General features: G+C 40.8%; 1 protein-coding gene across 2 annotated transcripts in view; it reads right to left on the bottom strand.

The window, feature by feature from the left end:
- Positions 1-22,542, bottom strand: part of TRPM3 (transient receptor potential cation channel subfamily M member 3) — a 348,624-nt gene that overhangs the window by 153,893 nt on the left and 172,189 nt on the right. For both annotated transcript variants that reach the window (XM_054178940.1, XM_054178939.1), the window contains exon 6: positions 7,254-7,425. In XM_054178940.1, the coding sequence (XP_054034915.1) occupies positions 7,254-7,425 (172 nt within the window). The remainder of the gene's footprint in view (positions 1-7,253; positions 7,426-22,542) is intronic.

The following is a 22,542-nucleotide window of genomic DNA, read 5'->3' on the forward strand; positions in this document are numbered from 1 at the left end:
TCTGTGGAACTGACATCGTCATTTAATAATGGACTGAAGCAAAAACATTCTCCAAAGGACATCAAGGATGGTAGTAATAAAACCCTTTTGATTACAACACTTGTCTTTGGAAAAGGAGAAAGTTTACAGAGTCCTCAGAGCAGGTGAGATGTGGGAAAAGCCTATGTAAGACTAAACCCTGTGATTTGTGAGCCTCACAGGCCACTAACAGCCTGTTTGGTCACTTTTTACAGGATGGCAATATATTGTTCAAAGCTGGCACTTCAAGATCAAAGACGTGCACACAGGGTTCTTCATAGATTTCAGTCAAAACTTACCCTACCTGTCCTGGCACTTGTCCAAATCCATCCTCTTTCTTAGGCCAGTACTACTAGACCTAACTGGTTTTGCTCTTTATGGAGCTCATCAGCTGTAGGTAATGGTGTGAGACTCAAGAGCAATTACAATTTCAGTAATTGTCACATTCCATCCGATCTTCCTTAGTGCTTTCCCTGGTTCCCTTTGGCAATGATCACCACCACACTGTAGCGAGCACTTTAGAAAGTTACCACAGTATTTTGCATACTTATCATGATACAGGACACTGTATCATCTCAGAAAATGATCCCTTCCTCCTCATCTGTTCTAGAAAACTACAACAGGTATGATACAGAACTGCAGAAACTTTTCTCTAAAGGATACACTCCAAAATAATATCTTTTTCTTAGTTTGATGGTTTTGTTCTGATTTTTATAATGAATTCAATAAATCTCAAATGTTCAAACATTAAAAAGATGACATGACCTGTATTCCTTTGCTTGTATATCAATCATATGAAAACATATGTTTTCAGCAAACATATCTGCTGAAAGTCAAGTCCATGAGAGAATTTTATGGATCCATTTGAACACAATCAATAAAATATTTATCTGTTCTTCAAGAAAAATTTTTAACCTGGATGTGCTTCCTCATCTGCCTAATCCACTAACATGTTTTTTTTGATGAAAAAGGCCCAAGTTGATGGCCTCTGATACAATCTGAAAGAAGACAAGCTTCAAATACTTCTCAGTTTTGCACAGATTTCACAAGAGTCAAGCTTGCAGCAAGCTTTCTCTCTTAGAAAGAAGTCTGTGCATACATATCACCAGCTGTGTAGTTATGAAAATGCATCTATGGCTGCACAGAACATGAAGGAAAAATAGAACAGAATGGAATAGAATGGAATGGAATAGAATAGAATGGAATGGAATAGAATAGAATAGAATAGAATAGAATAGAATAGAATAGAATAGAATAGAATAGAATAGAATAGAATAGAATAGAATAGACCAGGTTGGAAGAGACCTTCAAGGTCATCGTGTCCAACCTATCATCCACCACCACCTAATCAACTAATCCATGCAACCAAGCACCCTATCAAGTCTCCTTCTGAACACCTCCAGTGATGGCAAATCTGATACAAATGAGAATTCCAGTGCATTTGATGATGGTGCAATGGTCAGAGAAGATGCCAGTGATGACAGTTGAACGTCCCTTTGCCTTCCCAGCCCTCTTTATATATGTTCAGGCATAGGATGACAAAGGGAAGTCCACGGGTCACATGAACAGATACTGTCGACATATTACAGTCCGAATTCCCGTCTCCACCCAAACAAATCACCTAAATTTATCCATTAATTCCTCACTTAGTGGTAACTTTTTTTCTGATAGGCTTATCAAAACTCAACTGCGTTCTCTATAAAGAAGAAAGATTAAATAGGAGGACAAAGGTTATAAAGCCTGAGGTGTGTCTGTTTTCAAATAGCATCCTGTAGGGTAGAGCAAATGTTCACCACCAAACAGGTTTAAAATAAGAAAAAATGCAGAGTGATAATGAATAGCAAAATTTCACATGAAGCACTGCATGGTCTGGATGACAATTCTTCCAGAAGTGGAAGAATCATAAAAGAGTAATATCAGAAGGTACACTGGACCTGCACAATTTGGTATACAATCTGATACAGGATTTTTAGAAATAACAACATGTGTCAGTGCATGAAACTGACTGAACACTGTAGTGATTCTTGGGCAAATCACACAAAGGTGTTTGTTTGTTTTGTTTTGGTTTTTTTGAGGGAAATGAATCTAAAAATACTTCAGAGCTCTAGAGTTTATGTGAAAGACAAAAATGCACTGAACCTTAATGAAGCCACACTACAGGATACATTTGGTTTGCTATTGTTTTCATGAAGTTTTCATAGTGAAAAATGTCTTCCCTTCCTCAACAGTAAAGGCTGGACTCCTGCTATCCAGGTTATTGTGAATTCATATTATGTTCATTTGTGATAAGTGCTTTTGCCTCATCACTACTCTTAGTCTGAAAGATCACACAGCCAAGCATAAACAGTCCAAAAGGTTTCTGCAGTGCATTGATGACAACTTTCTGCTTCAGGAAGTTGAAGAACCAATGAGGAGAAGTGTGATGCTGGACCTAGTATCAACAAACAAAGAAGGACTGGTTGTAGATGTTAAGGTTTGGGGGAATCTTGGCTGTAGTGACCACAACATGTAAGAGTTTAATATCAATAAAGAAGCAGTAAGTAAAATCTCAACCCTGAACTTTTGGAGTACTAACTTTGTCCTCTTCAAAACTCTACTTAGAAGTATCCAGTGGGCTAGGACTCTAGAAGGAAGGGAGGCCCAAGAAAGCTGGTTAATACTCAAACATTACCTCTTCCAAGTTCAAGAAAAATGTATTCCCTTGTGGGAATGCAAGGAGCTGAATTGATGACCTTGTTAGATGGAGATAGACCCTGGAACAAAGATACCCTCATGTTTGTTGGAATGAAACCTTGGGAGGCAGTGGGGTAGAGAGCAGACAAGATGAAGGACATCTGTCATTGCCCTGTGTGATGCAAATGTTTGAAATGATTAATCAATGACCATTTAGATAAGTTTTATGTGGCTGAGAGTGGAAAAGTACTGCTAGAAACAAGCTTGCTTTCAACTGCTGCTAAGAGTATATATGCTTTGTGTATATGTATATATAAAAGTACAAATACATATATAAAAGTATAAGAATAGGTTTATATATACGTGTGTGTGTATATATATATATATAACGTATATATAAGTATAAATATATATAAATATATAGCTGATCCTGATAATTTCTGAGCTATCTACAGATGTCATCAAGTTGTCTTCCTAGACACCTCAGGGGGTCCATGCCCTTAATATGCCACATTCCCTTGAAAACAAACAAACAAACAAACAAGTAAGAGAGGCAGGAGACCTGCATATAGATAAGCAGGGAGCTCTTAGGAAAACTCAAAAAGAAAAAGGAAGTTTACAATGTGTAGAAAAAAGGTCTGGTCAGTTGGGAGGATTATAGAAATATTGCAGAGAATGTAGGCATGCAACAGGGAAGGCCAAGGCTGCACAAATAAACCTTATGGCAGAGATGGTCACAAAGATATTTTTTCCTTCTTTCCAGAGCATATCTTAAGGTGATCTCACTGTCTTTAAATTCCTGCAAAAATCCTAAGATGCAAACATTTATATGAGTAGAAACTCAGAAATATTTCTTATCAGATCACCTTCAACATTTCCTTTTGATCTTGAGACAGCTCTATAAAAGTTCATCTTACTTCCAACATTTCTTACTACAAAATTATGCATTCTGAAACTTCATGAATTTGAGACAGCTTGTGGTTCACTTTAAGAGGTGGCTGGTGGGCTTTGTTAAAAGTCTTTGTGAAAATGAGAAAGACCTGCCTTGAGCATTGAAGCATCAAACTGGCCTCTAGCTAAATGCACAGCTGTGTTGACTGTCCTGAAACTGCAAACTCAGACTAGCCCACAAATGCAACAGTACCCTCTGCTTGCCTGGAAAGCATTTTTTAAATCCTAAATATTTACTGTGGACAAAATGAGAGGTCTAGTAGTGGTAAAAGCTAAAAATTAGAGGGGAAACAGGGTATTCAAAGAAATCTTATCTCTAGTGTTCAAAGGGGCATAAGGCAAACTTTTTATTATCATTTAATAGTACATTCACTCAGGAAATTAGATACTGAGAGTGACTGAGAGTGATGCCATATTGGGAAAAAGCAAAACTTCTGAGGGTTTCAGAGTTATCTGGCACACTTAATAATCTGATGTAATCTTTAATTTTATAAAAGAGACTTCCAGTGTCCTAATATATTTGAAAGAAATATATCTTCTTTTGTGTCTTTAATAGGTGGGCACAGGCTTGAAGCCTCCCTTGGTGAACAGCATCTGATCCCAGACATCCAGGAGAGATATCACAGTGCTGGAGAAAGATACAGTTGAAGGAAAGCAAAGTAAGAAGAAATGACAAGCCTAGCATATAAAAGTCAGGAGGCTTAGGAATGAGAATAAAATTTGCTTTCAGGGACAGGGTGAGAAATGAGAAATAAGAAGTTACCAACTTTTCTATTCCACTTTTTGATGGTTAACAAAAAATTGTACCTTTACATGACTCTCCAGCAAACAAAAGTCTGATGCTATCAGTGTTTTTCCTCACTTAACCTACTCACTACTGGAAGATGGAAACTAAGGACACACATTAGAAGAGCAACAAAGCTACTTATGGGCCTTGAACACAATCCTTAATGAGGAGCAGCTGAGTGAACCGGGGTTGTTTAGCCTTCAGAAGAGGAGGCTGAAGAGAGACCTCATTACTTTTTGCAACTACCTTCAAGGAAGCTGGAGGGAGGTGGGTGTTGATCTATTCTCACATGGAATAAGTGATAGGACAAGAAGAAGTGGCCTCAAGTTGAGCCAAGTTCAGAGTGGACATTAGGAAAAATTTCTTCACAGGAAGGGTTATCAGGCAATGGAACCAGATGTCTAGGAAGGTACTGGAGCCGCCATCCCTAAAGGTACTTAAAAGACTCATGCACATGATTCTTAGGGATTGGGTGGCTTAGCAGTAGTGGTGGGATTGTGAGCTCTGGGTGAGCAGTTGGACTTTATGATCTCAGAGTTCTTTTTTGACATCAACAGTTCTATGGTTCTATGATTCAACACGCATGCCTGAATATACTCCTGTTTAGATGAAGATTACTTTGCAGCAGTGCCTCTGCTGTACAGGACTGAGGATCTCCACTGCTCTGCTAAGAATGAGAGAAAGGAAAGGCATTAGAAAGTGGCCATCTGTTTGGCTGACCCAGCAGGGCAGATGGTCTGTCATCCATATGGTCTTTCTATCATCCATGATCACTTTTCTATTCACTATAGGCTGGGCAGAACTTAGTCATCTCCTTTTAAAACAAAGGGAAACAAAACATGGCAGGAACATTCTAGATCTCACTGGATCAAGATGTGCAAATCTTAAAAGAAACCTTCCTTCTTAACTATTCTCTTGACACATCTATGTTGACAAGTGTGGTGAGATCCATGTGGTTTTACATTTTGTAATACAGAGAGATTTGGGAGAGAGAGGTTAAATGATAGACAGGCTGTACAGAAAAAAGGGAGAAGGATACATACTCCCAGGGCAAGGACAGGGCTGCAGAGAAATTCTTAATTTTTCATAGGTGTTTGAAGAGGTCTTGACTTGAAATCTTCAAAAGTTGGAGTTTCATTCATCAATCATTTTTCAAAAGAAAAATATTTTGTCCAAATGTTAATTAAGTTAAATCTCTCTAACAAGATTTGCTTTTTAATGTAAAGATTTCCCCAATACACTGTTGCACTGTAAACTGCAAGAGCTCACATTTTTCGTGTACATGCCTCAAACAAAAATAATTTATTGAACAGTTTTCTGAAGTTTGATTAAAATGTGCTATTTGTTTGATTAAAATGTGCTATTTTTCAATGTGAATTTTTATTGCTTGTCAACCTAGGATTAGATCATACAATCTTCAGCTGCTAAGGAAACATCTATTTGTGTATACTTACACAGTGCTCTCTGAGAAAAAGCATGTTGTAAGAACAACATGTAGTGGTGTGGAAAGTTGTAAGCACTGTTTTAATCTAAGCACAGATTATACTGGTCTTATGGAAAGCTTTATCAAGCATGACCAACATGCTAGTTTATGTTTACCCCATTGGGCCAGCCTGTAATTCATCACCAACTGATATCTGAGAGTCTACATGTGTTTCCTTATCTAATTTATTTTTGGGTGTCTCTATTACAAAACTTGTTATGATTCCTGGCCTCAGAATTGAATGCTTGCAGCGACTTAGGAGCAGAAAGGCTGTGCATATGATCACTTTTGAAAAATGAGTTCTGTTTCTCTTCCTGGAGATAACTTATTGAGGTACAACATGGATGGATGGTTGTTCCCGCCTGGCTAATGCCCAAAGAAAGATTTCTTTTCTATGTATGCCTGAGGTTAAATTTACAGATCTTATTCTTTTTTTGTTTTGAAAGAACAAAGTTTCTAAAAGCTAAATGACTGTAAACAGAAGAGAAAAAAAAAAGTATAAAAAAATTAATTCCACATTTAAATTAAGCATCTGTACACTACATAAATAATAATACTAATAATCAGATATCCTCTTATCCAAGAAGAACTGATTACATAGGTAACTATTTGCTTTTCGTTTAATCTAGGAAAGTGATACATGGCAATAAAAGATAAAAAAATAAATTTGAGAGTAAAACTAGGGCTTCAATCTGATCATGAGATGGAATGATATGCAATCATGATTGTAAAAGATGATGTGAAAGGACCTAACCTCATATTCTGCCTCTGGCAGTGACTCATGACAGCTGCCTAGGAAATGCTAGTAAATCTAATGCAAACATACAGTAACAGTCCTATGAGGTACTCTCTCTGTCTCTATGAATGGCTTTGGGACTGTTTGAGTTGTCCAGAAACTATCCAGGGTTGTCACCATTCAGAGGTGATTGAAGTGTATAGAACCAGAGTTATATGTATCTCAGTCATCTGTCTTCCAAACTGTGAAGTCTTTATCATAAAAAGCTCTCCCTTATTTTTTGTAACTCTTTTCTCTACTTTTACTAATTCCATTGTATTCTTCACAAAATAAATGTGATCCAAACTGCACATCATTTTAAGCAGATGAGGGTACTAAAGGACTTCAGGCTGCACCTTAAGTTTGAAAGCTACCCAAACCAAATTCACCTATTACAGTTCTCTAAAATCAATTTTTATTACAATTATTCACCATTATTTGCTTTTATTACCTCATGGTCATAATTTTAGACAGTAGAACTACTCCCCAAATAAACAGACTATACTGCCTGTAATGTCTTTGATATAACTGTAATTAAAAAACAAGACAAGCAAAGTGCTACTTACTTGTATTTATCTTCTGAAGTGAAATGTGCTTTTCCAGCTGTCTACGCAGTTTCACTTCTGCTCCATATTTACCAGTAGTGCCATTGTCAGCCAAAATAAAATGAGAATGCATACTGTTGAGCACAGTCAGCTTACTCATGGGATTGGACATTGTCTGGTATGGTCGAACCACCTGCATTTTAGAGACAGAAGTAGAAAAAAAAGAACTTAAATAGAAAAGACCCTCTGAATGGAATCAGTTTTAAGGTACCAGCTGACATGATGATACAGAAGGAAAAAAATCCAAGTTTTTTTGAATTGTTGCACTCCAGTACTGCTGTCTTCTGTGTATAAGGTAGAAAATAACCTTAGCACTTAAACCAGTATGGCCACCTCTTCTTATACTGGCCTTCAAGACAGACACTGCTTGAAGAATTATCCATGGTAATCTGTTTCAATAGCATCACAGTGGCCACTGTTGCAGTGTTAAGTTCAGCTAATGTTTTGTCCTTCAACTGTCTGTGTGACACACACCCTGTACACCCTGTCTGCTGTTGTGGTTCAATAGAATTCCCATAAATCTTCACCTAGATCAAAATCTTTGATGCTTCCTTCAGAGACCCCATCCAGCACCCACGCCCACTGTTCTCAGTCAGAGCAACCAGCACAGAAGTTTTTTTGTTCAGACATGCCAATACAGGTAAATTCTGCTCTTGGAAAGGTGTATAGACGTTTTTACATTGTCTCATTCTTAGCATTGTACAAAGGCAGTTGACTGCGTTCATATCAGCTTTAGAGAGTTTCCATTCAGTTTTCTATGTTTCCTTTGTTTTGTTTTTGTCAGAAGAAACTCTTCTGCAGGCAGAGTAAATTGTTGCAGAGCTATCTCATGCATAGCCTCCAAACAGACCAAGCAATAGCATTTGACTTCATTGGCTGTAGGTTGCTTTGGTGAATTTCCAGTGATGTAAGTGAGACTGCACTGATGTGCTGTAAGAACTGCTGTTGTGTCAAGGGATTCTGGCTGATCATTCAAAGGAATTCAACAGAAATACTGTTCTCTGCATAGTTTACATATGCCTTTTCTTTCTAGAAAGAGAAAATTCCTGAAAAAATGGAAAAGGAAATTCTGTCTGAAGAAATGCTGAAGTGACTTGTTACAAAACTCAGCTGGGCTATACTTAATCTTCAAGCAATTTTCTTCACAACTCTGACATCACTCATTTTGCAAGTTGAACAAAATCTTCTTTGTAATGCCCAAAGTGTACATTTCAGTTTTGACAAAAATGCTTGCAGACAGAAATATATTATGTTATGATTTTCCCCCTAAGCTGCTTTACAGAATCACACAATGTCAGGGGCTGGAAGGGATCTCGAGAGATCATCTAGTCCAACCCCCCCTGCCAGAGCAGGATCACCTATACCAGGTCACACAGGAGCTCATCCAGGTGGCTCTTGAATATCTCTGGAGAGGGAAACTCCACAACCCTCCCTAGGCAGCCTGTTCCAGTGTTCTGTCACCCTCACAGTGAAATAATTCTTCCTCTGTTTCCATGGAACTTCCTATGCCTCAGCTTCCACCCATTGCCTCTTGTACTGTTACTGGGCATTGCTGAGAAGAGCCTGATTCCATCCTCTTGGCAGTCACCCTTCACATATTTATAAACATTCATGAGGTCACCCCTCAGTCTCCTCTTCTCTGAGCTAAAGACCCCCAGCTCATAAGTAAGATGTTCCACTCCCTTAATAATTTTTGTGGCTTTTTGTTGGATTCTCTCAAGCAGTTCCCTGTCCTTGAACTGAAGGGCCCAGAACTGGACACAGTATTCCTGATGTGTTCTCACCAGGGCAGAGCAGAGAGGGAGGAGAACCACTTTTGACTAACCACACCCATTCTAATACAAGCCAGGATAGCATTGGCCTTCTTGGCTATAAGAGCACATTGCCTTTTTGCTCTTCTAAAGAGCTTTCCAACTGAGACACAATTATTTATAAATGATATGTGTCAATAATTCTGTGGCCAGAGATCCCCCTCTATTAGTTTCACTTGCAAATGCTTGTGTCACTTTAATCAACTCTTGGGTTGCAGGGGAAACCCACAGGTTTCTTTTGGTGTTATAAGTTGTCACATAAAAGGTCCACTTAAAGGTGTTCATCCTGCAAAATGTAGGAGTAGGTCTGAGAGAATGAAGATGACAGCTGGCCAACAGTGGGACAGTGCACTCCACTGGGAGAACAGGTGATAACATTGGCTCAGGTTTCTTTTATGCTGTTTCTTTTGGTGCCTTATTCATAAACATTGGTTCCACAAGGAAAAATATCAGTAAACTGCTGGAACACGTTCATTAACTAGCTTCTACAGACACAGAAACCATGCACTGTATGGCACACTCAGAAAGAAAATGAAGGTTCACTAAGAAATCCTAAGAATCAAATAAAACCGAAAGAAACCAGTTACAGATATTTTAAATAGATTCCTGCCCCATTTCTCAATATACAGACAGAACAGACAAATGAGATCTGAAAGAAGAATTACTTGAGTTGCCTATTCATTGTATGGCTGCTGTGCATGCAGTTGTACTGCCAGATAGTTGTTTGTCCAAGTGAGCCACATCTCAGCTTTCTGATGGTGACAGTTTGATGCGCAATTCTAATGAGCTGCAGCACCAAAGGTTCCATACACAACTTACTATTGCGCTGCAGGGCAGATTAGAAGTCCATGCTTTGGTTCTTTGTCTACTACTTAGCTACAAGGTGACTCTTACTATTAATAAGTTTCATACACATGAAAACGAGTGTGGTGGGTTGAAGTTCCACCCCCCCACCCCCCCATGTTAACTTTGCCAGACCAACTCAGTTAGAAGCAGATGAAGCTGTATTTACAAGCAAAAACTACACTCTACAATGGAATGCAATGAATATATACAAAATATACAGTATTTACAATATTATACAGATATTTACAATTAATAAACAGCACAAGGACCCCCCCCCCCCGCCAAGGACCAGGGGAAGCTACTAGCTTCTCCCTCCCTGCCTCACCCCTTACTCCTCTGTACAAAAGGGACAAGAGAAAGGAACACCGAAGTTAGACTCAGCCAAAGCCAGTCGATAAGCAGGTTATCTCTCCCAAGTGAAGCAAAACAGCCAGAGATCAGAAGAGAAGAGAAAAGGGAAGAATTGTTACGGCACAGATCCTCTTATTCTAGATATTTACCCAATGAATTTGTTTAGAATAATCTTGTTTTCCTTTTTACACCCAATAGTGATTTATTTATATTTTTGTACTTCTCTGCTCGAAATCTGTAACTAAATTTTAAAAGCATAGCCTAAAACCACCACAATGAGAATACAATTATTTTCAGTTGAACTACTGACAACATGCACTGTTAACAGCTGAAATGCTTAGGAAAAAAAAAAAATCAAAAGCCACACTGTTAGACTCTTTTCCTGATTAAAGGGTAAGCAAAATCTTCCAAAGGCAAGAAAATCAAATAGGCTTTGAGACTCTTTCCTTGAGGTGAATTGCATTTCCACAACACTCAGCAGATTTTCAATTTCTCACTCTTGTAGTTTCCATTCCTTTGTTCTTTTCAATCTCTTACATTTTATGGGCAAGTTAAAAGGTTGGGAATTCTTTGACTTTAATGTCTTCTTAACCTCTTTCTGCTCTAAGAGGGAATTATATCCCCTGGCATCTTCCTATGCAGAGTTCAAAGGAAGCATTTATACCCAAGACAAGATCTGTAAATATCAGTTAGCGAGTATGATATCAACCATGCTGAGAAGCAGTACTGATGATGTCGATGAGGACATTTTGTCCATAGGTGAGGAGGTGGACTAATCCAAGCCGTTGCCTTTGCTCCTTGTGGTGGTACAAGCTTGAATTAAAAGAGCTGACATAATCTGTTTCCATTCCCCACGGCCACATGACACTTGACAAAGGGACAGCATTTGAAAAACAACTGAAGGCAACCCACCATGAACAATGAGCAAGCATGTGTCATGTGATCCAGCACATGAATCTTGACAGTCTAGGTGACTGCAACAAGTTTGCAGCAAATGTACTTTGTTTGGAGCAGTGGTGGGAAAAGCTGCATGCTTTACTTCTCACAAAGTGGGAGCTGTTGTTCAAATTAAGCCTTCTCTGTAAGCCTCACGGTTCTGGGGCACACCAGGGAGTAGAGCAGTCCTGGTTTAATTTAGAGACTCCTGGAAGCATCATGGTCCAAATTCTCTGTACATGCTGCAAAAGTATCAGTTCCCAGCTTTGTCCCAGGCATTCTTTGATCCTTGTAGTTTGCAATGAGAGAGATGCATCCTTTAGTGTTTCCTTGAAGCAATTACTTCCTGACCAGATCTGCACATGGGCTCTGCTAATCTGATACTAGATAAACATTATAGTGAAACAGTCATGTGAACTAACTATTTATGGTTAATTGCAATCTTTTTCCCCATAACAATTCTCCTTATTCTCAAAGAATAACATCTTTCTGGAATGATAATTGCAAAATAGATATCAAAACCAAGTGAAAATTGGTAACAACATACCCAACAACAACAAAATAGTGTACACTGAAGTTCATAATTTTTATCATTATACTGAAACCTGATGAAAATATTTAAAGCAAAACATAATCTTGCTGACAGTGTAAAAGCAAAGTAGTATGAGAGATAGAAGGAAGCAGTCATATAATATAAGCTAATGTTGCTATGTGTAGCCTATCTTGATGACCTGATACTTCTATTCTGTGGTACACACAGGAGCAGGCAATATGAACACTAGTCTTTCTGAAAAGATCCAACGGAATGTATTTTAAAGACTGTGGATTAAAGTGTTGAGCTCTGACTGCATACCTTTCAAGCTCGATTTTTTTTCATTTACATGAATGGTAAGGAGACACTAGTTCTAATGTGAAGATATCTGTTTATGCACGAACCTAAAAAGCAGGCTTATATTTTGAATTGTGCATTCTGCTACATCAAATGATACAAGATGACCACTATTGCTTCCTTATCACTGACTAAACCTTTAAAAAAAGGGAAACTTTACTTCCAAAATTTCTGCTGAGTTTCATTTTTCCCATACTCTAGTTGTTGAGTGTAATTAAAAGATCAATGGAGAGAAACACACAAAAATCCATGCCTGTGGCTGTAAAGAAAGCAAATAAACCCAGAGAAATTTGCAGATGCTTTAAGAATTACTCTTACATCAACCTGCTAGATCCATGTATTAAAGGATTTTTACAACTAGGATGGAAAAGCAGGTGTCATGGACTTTGTATTAATTTAGAACAGAAGCACAGATGCTCAATTTTAAGTTCAATTAATTCAGTAAGAAAAAGTTGTTGTTTTTTTTTTCTTTCTCCCCCCAAACTTTAGTTTCTAAAAAATGTGTTATATTTAAATTAGTAGATTATTGTGATAGTTTAACAGAATCTTTTCCCTACAAGTTACTTTCCCTTACAGATGAGATGCACAAAAAAACCTCTGGGTTAAGAGTTTAATATAAATGAGATCACATAATGCACAATTACCTTAGCCTATTTGCAGAAAAAGCACAGCAGAAAACAGCAGAAAGCCAGTGAGCTAAAAACCCAAGACAGGGAGCTATTCCCCCATGCTTCCCCATCCCACTGCCATCCCAGTGGAAGACAGCCAATACTCAAAACCCCATAATCCAAAAGCAGCAATTAGAACAGATGAAGCCTCCCATGTTACAATCTGAACTTCAAGCCCCATAATAAGTTGCTCCAGTCAGCACTTCCATTTTGAAGCTGGCATGAGGCAGGATGGTATGAATAGCAGCAGATTAAAACTGAATCTATGACAAAGATGTATTCCAGCATCTTAAATATCAATGAAATACCACAGTACTCTGGAAATATCTTTTCCACTGAGATGCACAACAAAAGCATATTTTGATTTCAGTCTCAAATACTATCTTCTTTGGAGTAAAATGAAACTTATCTGAATTATTTCATTGAGCAAAAGTATAAAATCCAGGCATTGTTCCTACTGAAGTGACTGGGAATGAAACCCAAATGAAGACTGAACCGACTCTGAAAGGAAAGATGTGCAATGATATGAAAAGTACTCTTTTAAAGGGAAGAATGGGCCTGTATGTAGGGAGAAACTAGTTCATAATCCAAGGTTTTTTTGTGAGACCAAGGGAACCACCTTACCCTCTCAATTTATCAGAAAATTGGAAATAAGTGAACTATCTTTCACCTTTGTGCTTTGCTCTTAAATGAGAATCTAAGTGTGTTAAGAGTGGCTCTGTTTTCTGCTATATTGCTTTTACAGTCCTGGAGTTAGATGAGCCTCTTTAAGGATCTTTAACCAATGGAATACAATAAATAGCAATCAACAGTAATACTTTGTTTAACTCAGCCACTTCTCTTTATGGCACCAAGGAAAGCCTTTGGGATTCCTAAAAGCTGACTGATATTTGGGTGGACTAATAAATGTCATATTGCTCCTCAGCTGTGGCTTCAGGATCCATGCAGGACAGGCAAGGGCTGGAGTGCTAGCAGGGGCAGAGCTCTGCTGTGCACGTGTAACTTGACATGAGGCATAGGGAAGCAACACGTACTGGGACATGTGCAATGGCAGTATGTACACTTCCTCCCTCCTCGGATTCCATGACAGACAATTTTCTGTATCTATCTGATTCTGGAAGGGTATGTTTTGACAACTCTTCAGTTCCAATTGTAATTTAAATTGACACAGTGCATACAAGCATAAAGCTGCACTGATGCTGGAATTCAACAGGCCTTCACTATTGGCTGACTATTTTTTTTTCTCCCTTACATAATCCTTGGTGGCCTTTGTTTCTTGCTTAATGATGATTCACTTAAAATGCTTATGGTACTATTTTTATTTCCTTTTCTTGGTTCATTTCACAGCATTCACTTCTAATAAGCCAGTCAACACAGTACACTTTGGTTTTCAAAAAGCTTTCAAAAAGCTTCCCTAAAAAATGCCTTTAAAGAAACGGCACACATTGGATAAGAGGAAATGTACTTTGATGGATTAGTAAAAGGGAAAGATTAAGAGAAGGGAGGAGATTGGGTGTTACTAAGGAGATTTAGTGACATAAGAAGTGCACCCCAATCTGAGTTACATTCCGTTCAACACAAATGTGAATAATTTGGGGTTAACAGGAGTGTGGAAATCTTACAGGTATTTCAGTGGACAATGAAGAGTTTAAAAAAGTCTTTGTAAAGCAGCCTGACTAAGCAATAAAAAGCAAGTTGAAATTCAGTATCAGTAAGGAAAAAACAATATAATTACGTGGGCATTAGAGATGGGTAAAACCAGCAGTGCATCAGTATTGCATCATGCCATTGATCATTTTATGAAAATATTAGGGTCTAGGAGGTTCAGAGGAGAAGTTTCTTCTTTTTTCTATCACAGATACATTTCAGAAAGCACAGCTGCATTAATGGAAGTCTTTATCCAAATTTGTGTTCTCTACCAGTTTTTAAACTTCTGTCACTTCCTATTAGATGATCCCACTAAGTATCAAGCCATTTTGAATTACTAGAAATGTTTTGGGGTTTTTGTCTTGTTTTGTCCCTTAAGGTTAGCATAACAATTCTTTTTCTTAAATTGGAAGGATGTTTAGGGAAAAGACTTCTTAAATAAATCAGAAATAAATCAGGGCTGTTCCAGATGGATGAAATAGCTGAATTATCAAATTATTTCTTTAGGTCTTTCTGTAAAAAATGGCTCCAGAGCCCCTTTAAGAGATGGTGACTAGCTGAGGACAGAGGTATGTAGATTTCCAACAGGTGCAAATAACTAATGGAGGAATAACAATGTCCTAAAATTCATGACTAATTTGATGTTCTTTTTTGCTTTCATTCTTCTATCAGTGCTTCCATAACTCCATGCATAGTCGGTAAAGGCTACTTATTTGAAACTGTAGACTACACTTCTTTAACAAGACAAACCTCACCCTTCACACCACACCTCAGCAATGATTATTAATGATTCAGTTACTGCTGCAGTCCCATTCTGCTTGTTTGTGCATAGAGGTGTTAAGAGTTTGAAGGGGGAACTTTAGCCTAATCCCTGACTGCAAGGACTGAAAATAAATTACCATTGGATGGAAAAGAAAATTAATTAAAAGGTCTGTATAATTCATTGGATTGCTAATGGGAATATAGAACAGAGGCATTAATAGTTCTTTCTCTTTTATTCTCCTCTTGCTTCTGCTTGCAACTTTTCTCTATCTCCAATGGCCTTGCCAGGGGTATGTCTGTTTTGACTATTCTGTGAGGTAAGAGAAAGGAAGGAGGGAGTGAGGAGGTGAATGAGTTCCCTGGATCCATCCAGGGGAGTCTGAGGAGTTTCTGGGTTGTTTATAAATTGTAAATATAAATCTATTGTGCATATATTGTATATTTTGTACATATTCATTGCATTTCATATTTCTAGATCTTAGTTTGATTGCAAACATAGCTTCATTTGCTTCCAAAATTTTCTGAGCTAGTCTGGCAGTTTCATCTTGGGAGGCAGTTCTCTCAAATTAGTTGGGGGGTAATTTCAATCCACTACATTCTTAATTGGTGCTTACTGTGGGGCTGTGCTCAGATTAAGGAAGCCAAAATGAAGCTATTCTGGATTTTGTGGCATTTGGTATATTCTGTCTTAAGTGTGTTGCTTTATAAATGGTTTGTTTCTGCAATGATTGACCAAATCAGCAAGTACATTGTTTATAACCTTTGGTTTAGAAACGAGTTAAGAGGGTTTGGCAATTATTCTCTTGGATTTGTAGGTTGCAGGGGATATAGTAATATTTCTGTGAATATTTCTTCTGAGTTTCTTGAAATTAGTGATCCTGTAACTGAGAGTTATCTAGATTATTTTAATCTTACACTGGTCTGTGTACTATGCCTAAATTTGTTATTTCTGGTGGTAATCATAGGTCTAATAGCATTGTGATGTGCAGGTAATTACTCTGTCTCTAAATGGAGAAAAAGAGATGAAAGATCTGGGTCTAATGCTGGCAATTCTAGTAGTGAGGAAGAGACAGGAGGCAGGAGAAGCTGCAGCAGCAACAGGTAGTAGTAGGGAGGAGTTAGTGGCAAAACTGCTTTGAACCACAGCAAAAGCAGCAGCACTGTTGAAAAGCCAGTGGGGATGATGGTTGGTAGCTCAAGTGGTGGTTGTGCTGGCAGGTCCTGTGCAAGCAGCAGCAGCCACTGTGCCAGTAATGGCAGTGAGCCTGGCAGCAACTGTACAGGTGGCAGCCCCTGCACAAGTGGTAGTGGCAGCAGCAACTCCATTACCAAGGCTAAAGAGGCACTGAGACTTCTGTCTGCAACAGCTGAAACAGAATGAGTCCAGCAGCAAGAGTAGGGTTCCAAAGCGTGCTCAGTAGTGCTGTTTCTGTGCCACCTGATTCTGCTTCTGCCGAACCAGCTGTGAATTTCCAAGCAGCACTGGTGTCTGTAAACCTGGTTGCTGCTGTGAAAAAGGATCCTTGTGGTCCAACTCTAATTCCACCTCCATGTAAAGCAAAGGCAAAGACAGATAAACCAGTCTTGGATGAACCCTTAGAGGGTACGTCTAAGGCTACAGCTTTACTTGCTCCATTGCAGACAAGAAAGCAAGCTAAGAAAGGTGAGTGATCAAGGTGATGAGGAAGAAGAGAATGTTAGTCTTAAAGATATATCTGAATTAGTGACGCCTTCAAGAGATGATGAAGGTGCAGAATGGAGTAAGGACTCTAAGAGATCAGGAAACAAGGAAGGTGATTGTGAACTTAGGGGGATCCAACAGAGGCTTCTAGGAGGGAACCCTGGGAAAGAGGAGGATGAAGAAGAAGAGGTACAGTCAAATGGTGCACCAAGGCAGGAAATTAGGCATGTAAGAAAATATAATCCCAGAGGAGATAACCAATAATGAGTTGGTTGGGAAGGTGTTATGACACAGGTGCCTCTGCTTTAGAAGTAGATGACAAATCTAAAAACCAATTTGGAACATTTGCAAAAGATTCTGGAATAGATAAGTGTATAGAGAGTTCCATTGGTAGTTTCTCTGTGGACATGCCTTTTATTGGCTGTACTGATGATGTATTCATACAAGGATGATTTGCCTTGGAACCCACAGAAGTGGTCTATAATAGATGAGGGAATCAAGCATTTGAGAGAGTTTGCTGTGAGAGAAATAATTTATGGAAATCATGGTACGCGGAACCCTCATGAAATACCTGTGGGAACAGGTCTTGCTCCTTCTAATTATGCCGCTATTTTGGCAATCAGAAACTATGGGGGAGCACCTCCTACTATTGGTGTGGTAGTTTTAGGCAATGCCTTTAAAAATTTTTCACAGATCTAAAACGGACTTCAAACAGGAGCTCTTGAAGGCACAGGAACTGGCAGTTCCCATGTGCCGAAAGATGAGCCGGTGGGGAAGGAAACTGGCCTGGATGAGCAAGCAGCTCGTGGAGGATTGATTTAAGGGAAAAAAAGAGGCTGTATCACCTTTGGAAGGAGGGGAAGGCTTCTCGAGGTATGTTCAAGGAAGCCGTTGGATTATGTAGGAATAAAATTAGAGAGGCAAAGGCCCAGTTGGAACTGAAGCTGGCCACCTCTGTGAAAGACAATAAAAAGCATTTTTACAAATATATTAACACTAAAAAGAGGGGAAAGAAGAACCTTCACTCCTTATTGGACCTGGAGGGGAACACGGTGACTGAAGATGAGGAAAAGGCTGAGGTCCTGAACACCTTCTTTGCCTCAATGTTTAACAGCAAGACAGGAGTTCAGGATGAGTGGCCTCCTGAGCTGGGCGATGGGGTCGGGCAGCAGTGTGATGCCCTGGAAATCCATGAGGAATTAGTTCGGGACCTGCTGAGCTACTTGGACACTCACAAGTCCATGGGACTGGAAGGGATCCATCCTAGGAGGTTAAGAGGAAGTTTTACACAGAGAGAGTGATTGCCCATTGAAATGGGCTGCCTGAGGAGGTGGTGGAGTCACCATCACTGGAGGAGTTCAGGAGGAGACTTGATGGGGTGCTTGATTGCATGGTTTAGTTGATTAGGTGGTGTTGGATGATAGGTTGGAAACGATGATCTTGAAGGTCTCTTCCAACCTGGTTTATTGTATTCTATTCTAGGATGCTGAGAGAGCTGGCAGATGAGCTGGCCAAGCTGCTCTCCATCATTTTCCCCCAGTCCTGGCTCACCGGTGAGGTCCCAGATGACTGGAAACTGGCCAGTGTGGTCCCCATCCACAAGAAGGGTCAGATGGAGGAACCTGGAAACTGCAGGCCAGTCAGCCTGACCTCAGTGCCAGGGAAAATGATGGAACAGATTATCCTGGCAACAATAACTGCACACCTGAAGGATGGCCAAGGGCTCAGGTCCAGCCAACATGGATTTAGGAAGGGCAGGTCCTGCCTCTCCAACCTGATCTCCTTCTATGATCAGGTGACCCACCTGGTGGATGTGGGGAGGCCTGTGGATGTAGTCTACCTGGACTTCAGCAAGGCCTTTGACACTGTCCCCCACAGCAATCTGCTGTCTAAACTGTCAGCTCGTGGCTTGGACTGCAGCACTCTGTGCTGGGTTAGGAAGTGGTTGGAGGGCCGAGCCCAGAGAGTGGTGGTGAATGGTGCCACATCCAGCTGGCAGCCAGTCACCAGTGGCATCCCCCAGGGATCAGTGCTGGGCCCTGTCCTCTTTAACATCTTCACTGATGGTCTGGATGAGGGGGTTGAGTCAGTCATGAGCAAGTTTGCAGATGACACCAAATTAAGAGCAGATGTTGGTGAGTTAGAGGGTTGAAAGGATCTGCAGAGGGACCTCGACCGACTGGACAGATGGGCAGAGTCCAACGGGATGGCATTGAACAAGTCCAAGTGCTGGGTGCTGCACTTTGGCCACGGCAACCCCATGCAGAGCTACAGGCTGGGGTCAGAGTGGCTGGAGAGCTCCAAACAGAGAGGGACCTGGGGGTGCTGATTGACAGCCTCCTAAACATCAGCTAGCAGTGTGCCCAGGTGGCCAAGAAGGCCAATGGTATCCTGGCCTGCATTAGGAATAGTGTGGCCAGCAGGAGCAGGGAGGTCATTGTGCCCCTGTACTCTGCATTGGTTAGGCCACACCTTGAGTCCTGTGTCCAGTTCTGGGCCCCTCAGTTTAAGAAGGACATCGAGACACTCGAACGTGTCCAGAGAAGGGCAACGAGGCTGATGAGAGGCCTTGAGCACAAGCCCTATGAGGAGAGGCTGAGGGAGCTGGGATTGTTTAGCCTGGAGAAGAGGAGTCTCAGGGGTGACCTCATTGCTATCTACAACTACCTGAAGGGTGGTTCTAGGCAGGAGGGGGCTGGTCTCTTCTCTCTAGCAACCAGCAACAGAGCAAGGGGACACAGTCTCAAGCTGCACCAGGGAAAGTTTAGGCTCGAGGTGAGGACTGAAAGAGCCATTTGTCATTGGAATGGGCTGCCCGGGGAGGTGGTGGAGTCACCGTCCCTGGAGGGCTTCAAGAGGGGATTGGACGTGGCACTTGGTGCCATGGTCTAGTCATTAGGTCTGTGGTGACAGGTTGGACTTGATGATCTTTGAGGTCTCTTCCAACCTTAGTGATACTGTGTGATACTGTGATACTGTGATTCCTGCTCAGATTAAGGAAACCAAAATGAAGCTGTTTTGGGTTTTGTGGCATTTGATATATTCTGTTTTAAGTGTGATGTTTTGTAAGTGGTTTGTTTCTGCACTAATTGACCAAGTTGGCAGGTACATAGTATATAAGCTGTTCCTTTGGTTTAAATACAAGTTAAAGTGGTTTGGTAATTATTGCTTTGGATTTGTTGGTTTGGAGGGATACAGCAATCAAACTGTGCGTGTCCCTCCTGAGTTATTTGAATTTAGTATTCCTGTAACTGAGTTACCTAGGAGATTTGAATCCTAGGGTGATCTGCTTGCTATCTCTAAATTTGCTATTAGTGGTGGCAATAATAGGTCTATTAACAGCATTATACTGAAAGGGGCATGCAGCTGATTGCTCTGTTTCTAAGTGGAGAAGGAGGCATAAGAAATCTGGCTCTAACTCAGAGAGTTCTAGTGCTGAGGAAGATACAGAAGCAGGAGAAGCTGCAGCAACAGGCAGTAGCAGGCAGGGAGGAGTTAATGGGAAAGCTGTTTTGAATCACAGCAAATGCCCTGGCAGAGCTGGCACCAAGTGTGTAGGAGGGTGGCCACTAGCCCCTCTGCCAGTGGTGGTGAACCCAGCGCCAGTGGCAGCTAGCTCTGCTCAAGGGGCAATGGCTGTGCCAGTGGCAGCTGCAACCCTGGCGGCACCAGTAAAGGCATCAGCACCAGCAGTTTTGCCCGTAGCACCTGCACAAGTAGCAGCATTGGTGCCAATGGTGGCAGACCCCATGCCAGTGCCCATAATGGCAGTGGCAACACCTTCACAGGTGGTGGCCACTATCAAGGCAGAGAGACTTCCTCCTGCTGTGGCTGGAATGGAAGTGAGTCCAGCAGCACTGGCAGTAGGGTCCCAAAAAGCTCCCGGTGATGCTGTTGCTGTGCAAGCCCCTTCTCCTGACAGTCAGAATCAGCAAGGTTGGAAAAGAACTCAGAGATCATCAAGTCCAACCTATCAACCAACACCTCATGCCTAACTAAACCATGGCTTCAAGTGCTACATCCAACACTTTTTTGAACACCTCCAGGGATGGTGACTCAACTACATCCCTGGGCAGCTCATTCCAATGGCCAATAACTCTTTCTATGAAGAACTTTCTCCTCATCTTGAGCCTAAATCTCCCAAGGCACAGCTTGAGACTGTGTCCTTTGATCTGGTGCTGGTTGCCTGGGAGAAGAGGCCAACCCCCACCTGGCTACAACCTCCCTTCAGGTAGTTGTAGAGAGCAATAAGGTCTCCTCTGAGCCTCCTCCAGACTAAGCAACCCCAGCTCCCTCAGCCTCTCCTCATAGGGCTTGTGCTCCAGACCTCTCACCAGCCTTGTTGCCCTTCTCTGGACATGTTCAGGTGTCTTAATATCCTTCTTAAATTGAGGGGCCCCTTTGTTCTTAAGGGCTGCTACCCAGGGTACTCTCTGAATTAGTTGCTTAAACAAGCTGAAGTTTGCCCTCTGGAAGTCCAAAATGAGGGTTCTGTTATTGCTGCTCCTTATTTCCCTGCATATTGAAAATTCCCCTCTCTCATGCTCACTGCACCCTAGACAACCTCCCACCATCACATCTCCCACCAGCCCTTCTCTATTTGACAATAGCAGGTCAAGCAAAGCCTGACCCCTGGTACGCTTAACAGCTGCATCAAGAAGCTGTCCTACATCCACTCTAAGAACCTTCTGGATTGCCTCCTTTCTGCTGAGTTAAGTTCCCAGCAGATGTCTGGCAAGTTAAAGTCACCCACAAGGACCTGCTGTAAATTTCTAAGCAGCACCAGTAAAATTGGTTGCTACTCTGGACAAGTGGCCTGGTGAAAAGGATCCTTCTGATGAGGAAGAAAAAGTCTGTCTTAAAAATCTAGCTAGATTAGTGAAGCCACTAATAGATAAAGGTGATGAAAGGCAGGATATGAGTCCTTGTAGACCAGGAACCAGGAGGTGCTTCTGAACTTGAAAGGATCATAGACAAGATTTTCACAGGGAGTTCTAAGGGATAGCAGCATGAGCAAGATGAAGATGATGATGGCACTCTGTCAGCTAATGCACCCAGGCAGGAAATTAGGAATGTAAGAAAAGATTACATTAGAGAAGACACTGAGCCAATAATGAGCTGGTTGGGAAGATGCTTTAACACAGGTGCTCCTGCTTCAGTGGTAGGTCAGGGTCTCAGCTTGGAAATCTCTCAAAAGACAGCGGAATAGATAAGCATTTAGGCAGTTACCTAGGTAAAGGTTCTCTGTGGGTATGCCTCTTATTGGCTGTCCTAATGAGATACACTTCCAGGGATAATCTCCCATGGAACCCTCAGAAATGGAACATGATAGATGAGGGAATCAAACGCTTGAGAAAGTTTGCTGTGAGATAAGTAATTTATGGAAACTGTAGTACTTTGAATCCTGATTAAATTCCTGTGGGAAAAGGTCTTGTCAAGAAGTTCATTAAACTTGCTCCTCCTAACTATGCTACTATTCTGGCAAGCAGAATTGTGGCAAGAAGTTATGGTGGATCACCTCCTACTGTTGGCTATTTTACTGACCAAATGAGGCAATTCGAGGATAGTCTCACACATGTTTCTATGGTCTCGGACATTGAAACTCTGTCTGGTGAGATAAAGAATTGCATGATAGAGCTGAAGGAGGAATTTAAAACCT

The sequence above is a fragment of the Dryobates pubescens genome, chromosome Z, assembly GCF_014839835.1.
Source record: "Dryobates pubescens isolate bDryPub1 chromosome Z, bDryPub1.pri, whole genome shotgun sequence".
Classification (NCBI taxonomy): domain Eukaryota; kingdom Metazoa; phylum Chordata; class Aves; order Piciformes; family Picidae; genus Dryobates; species Dryobates pubescens.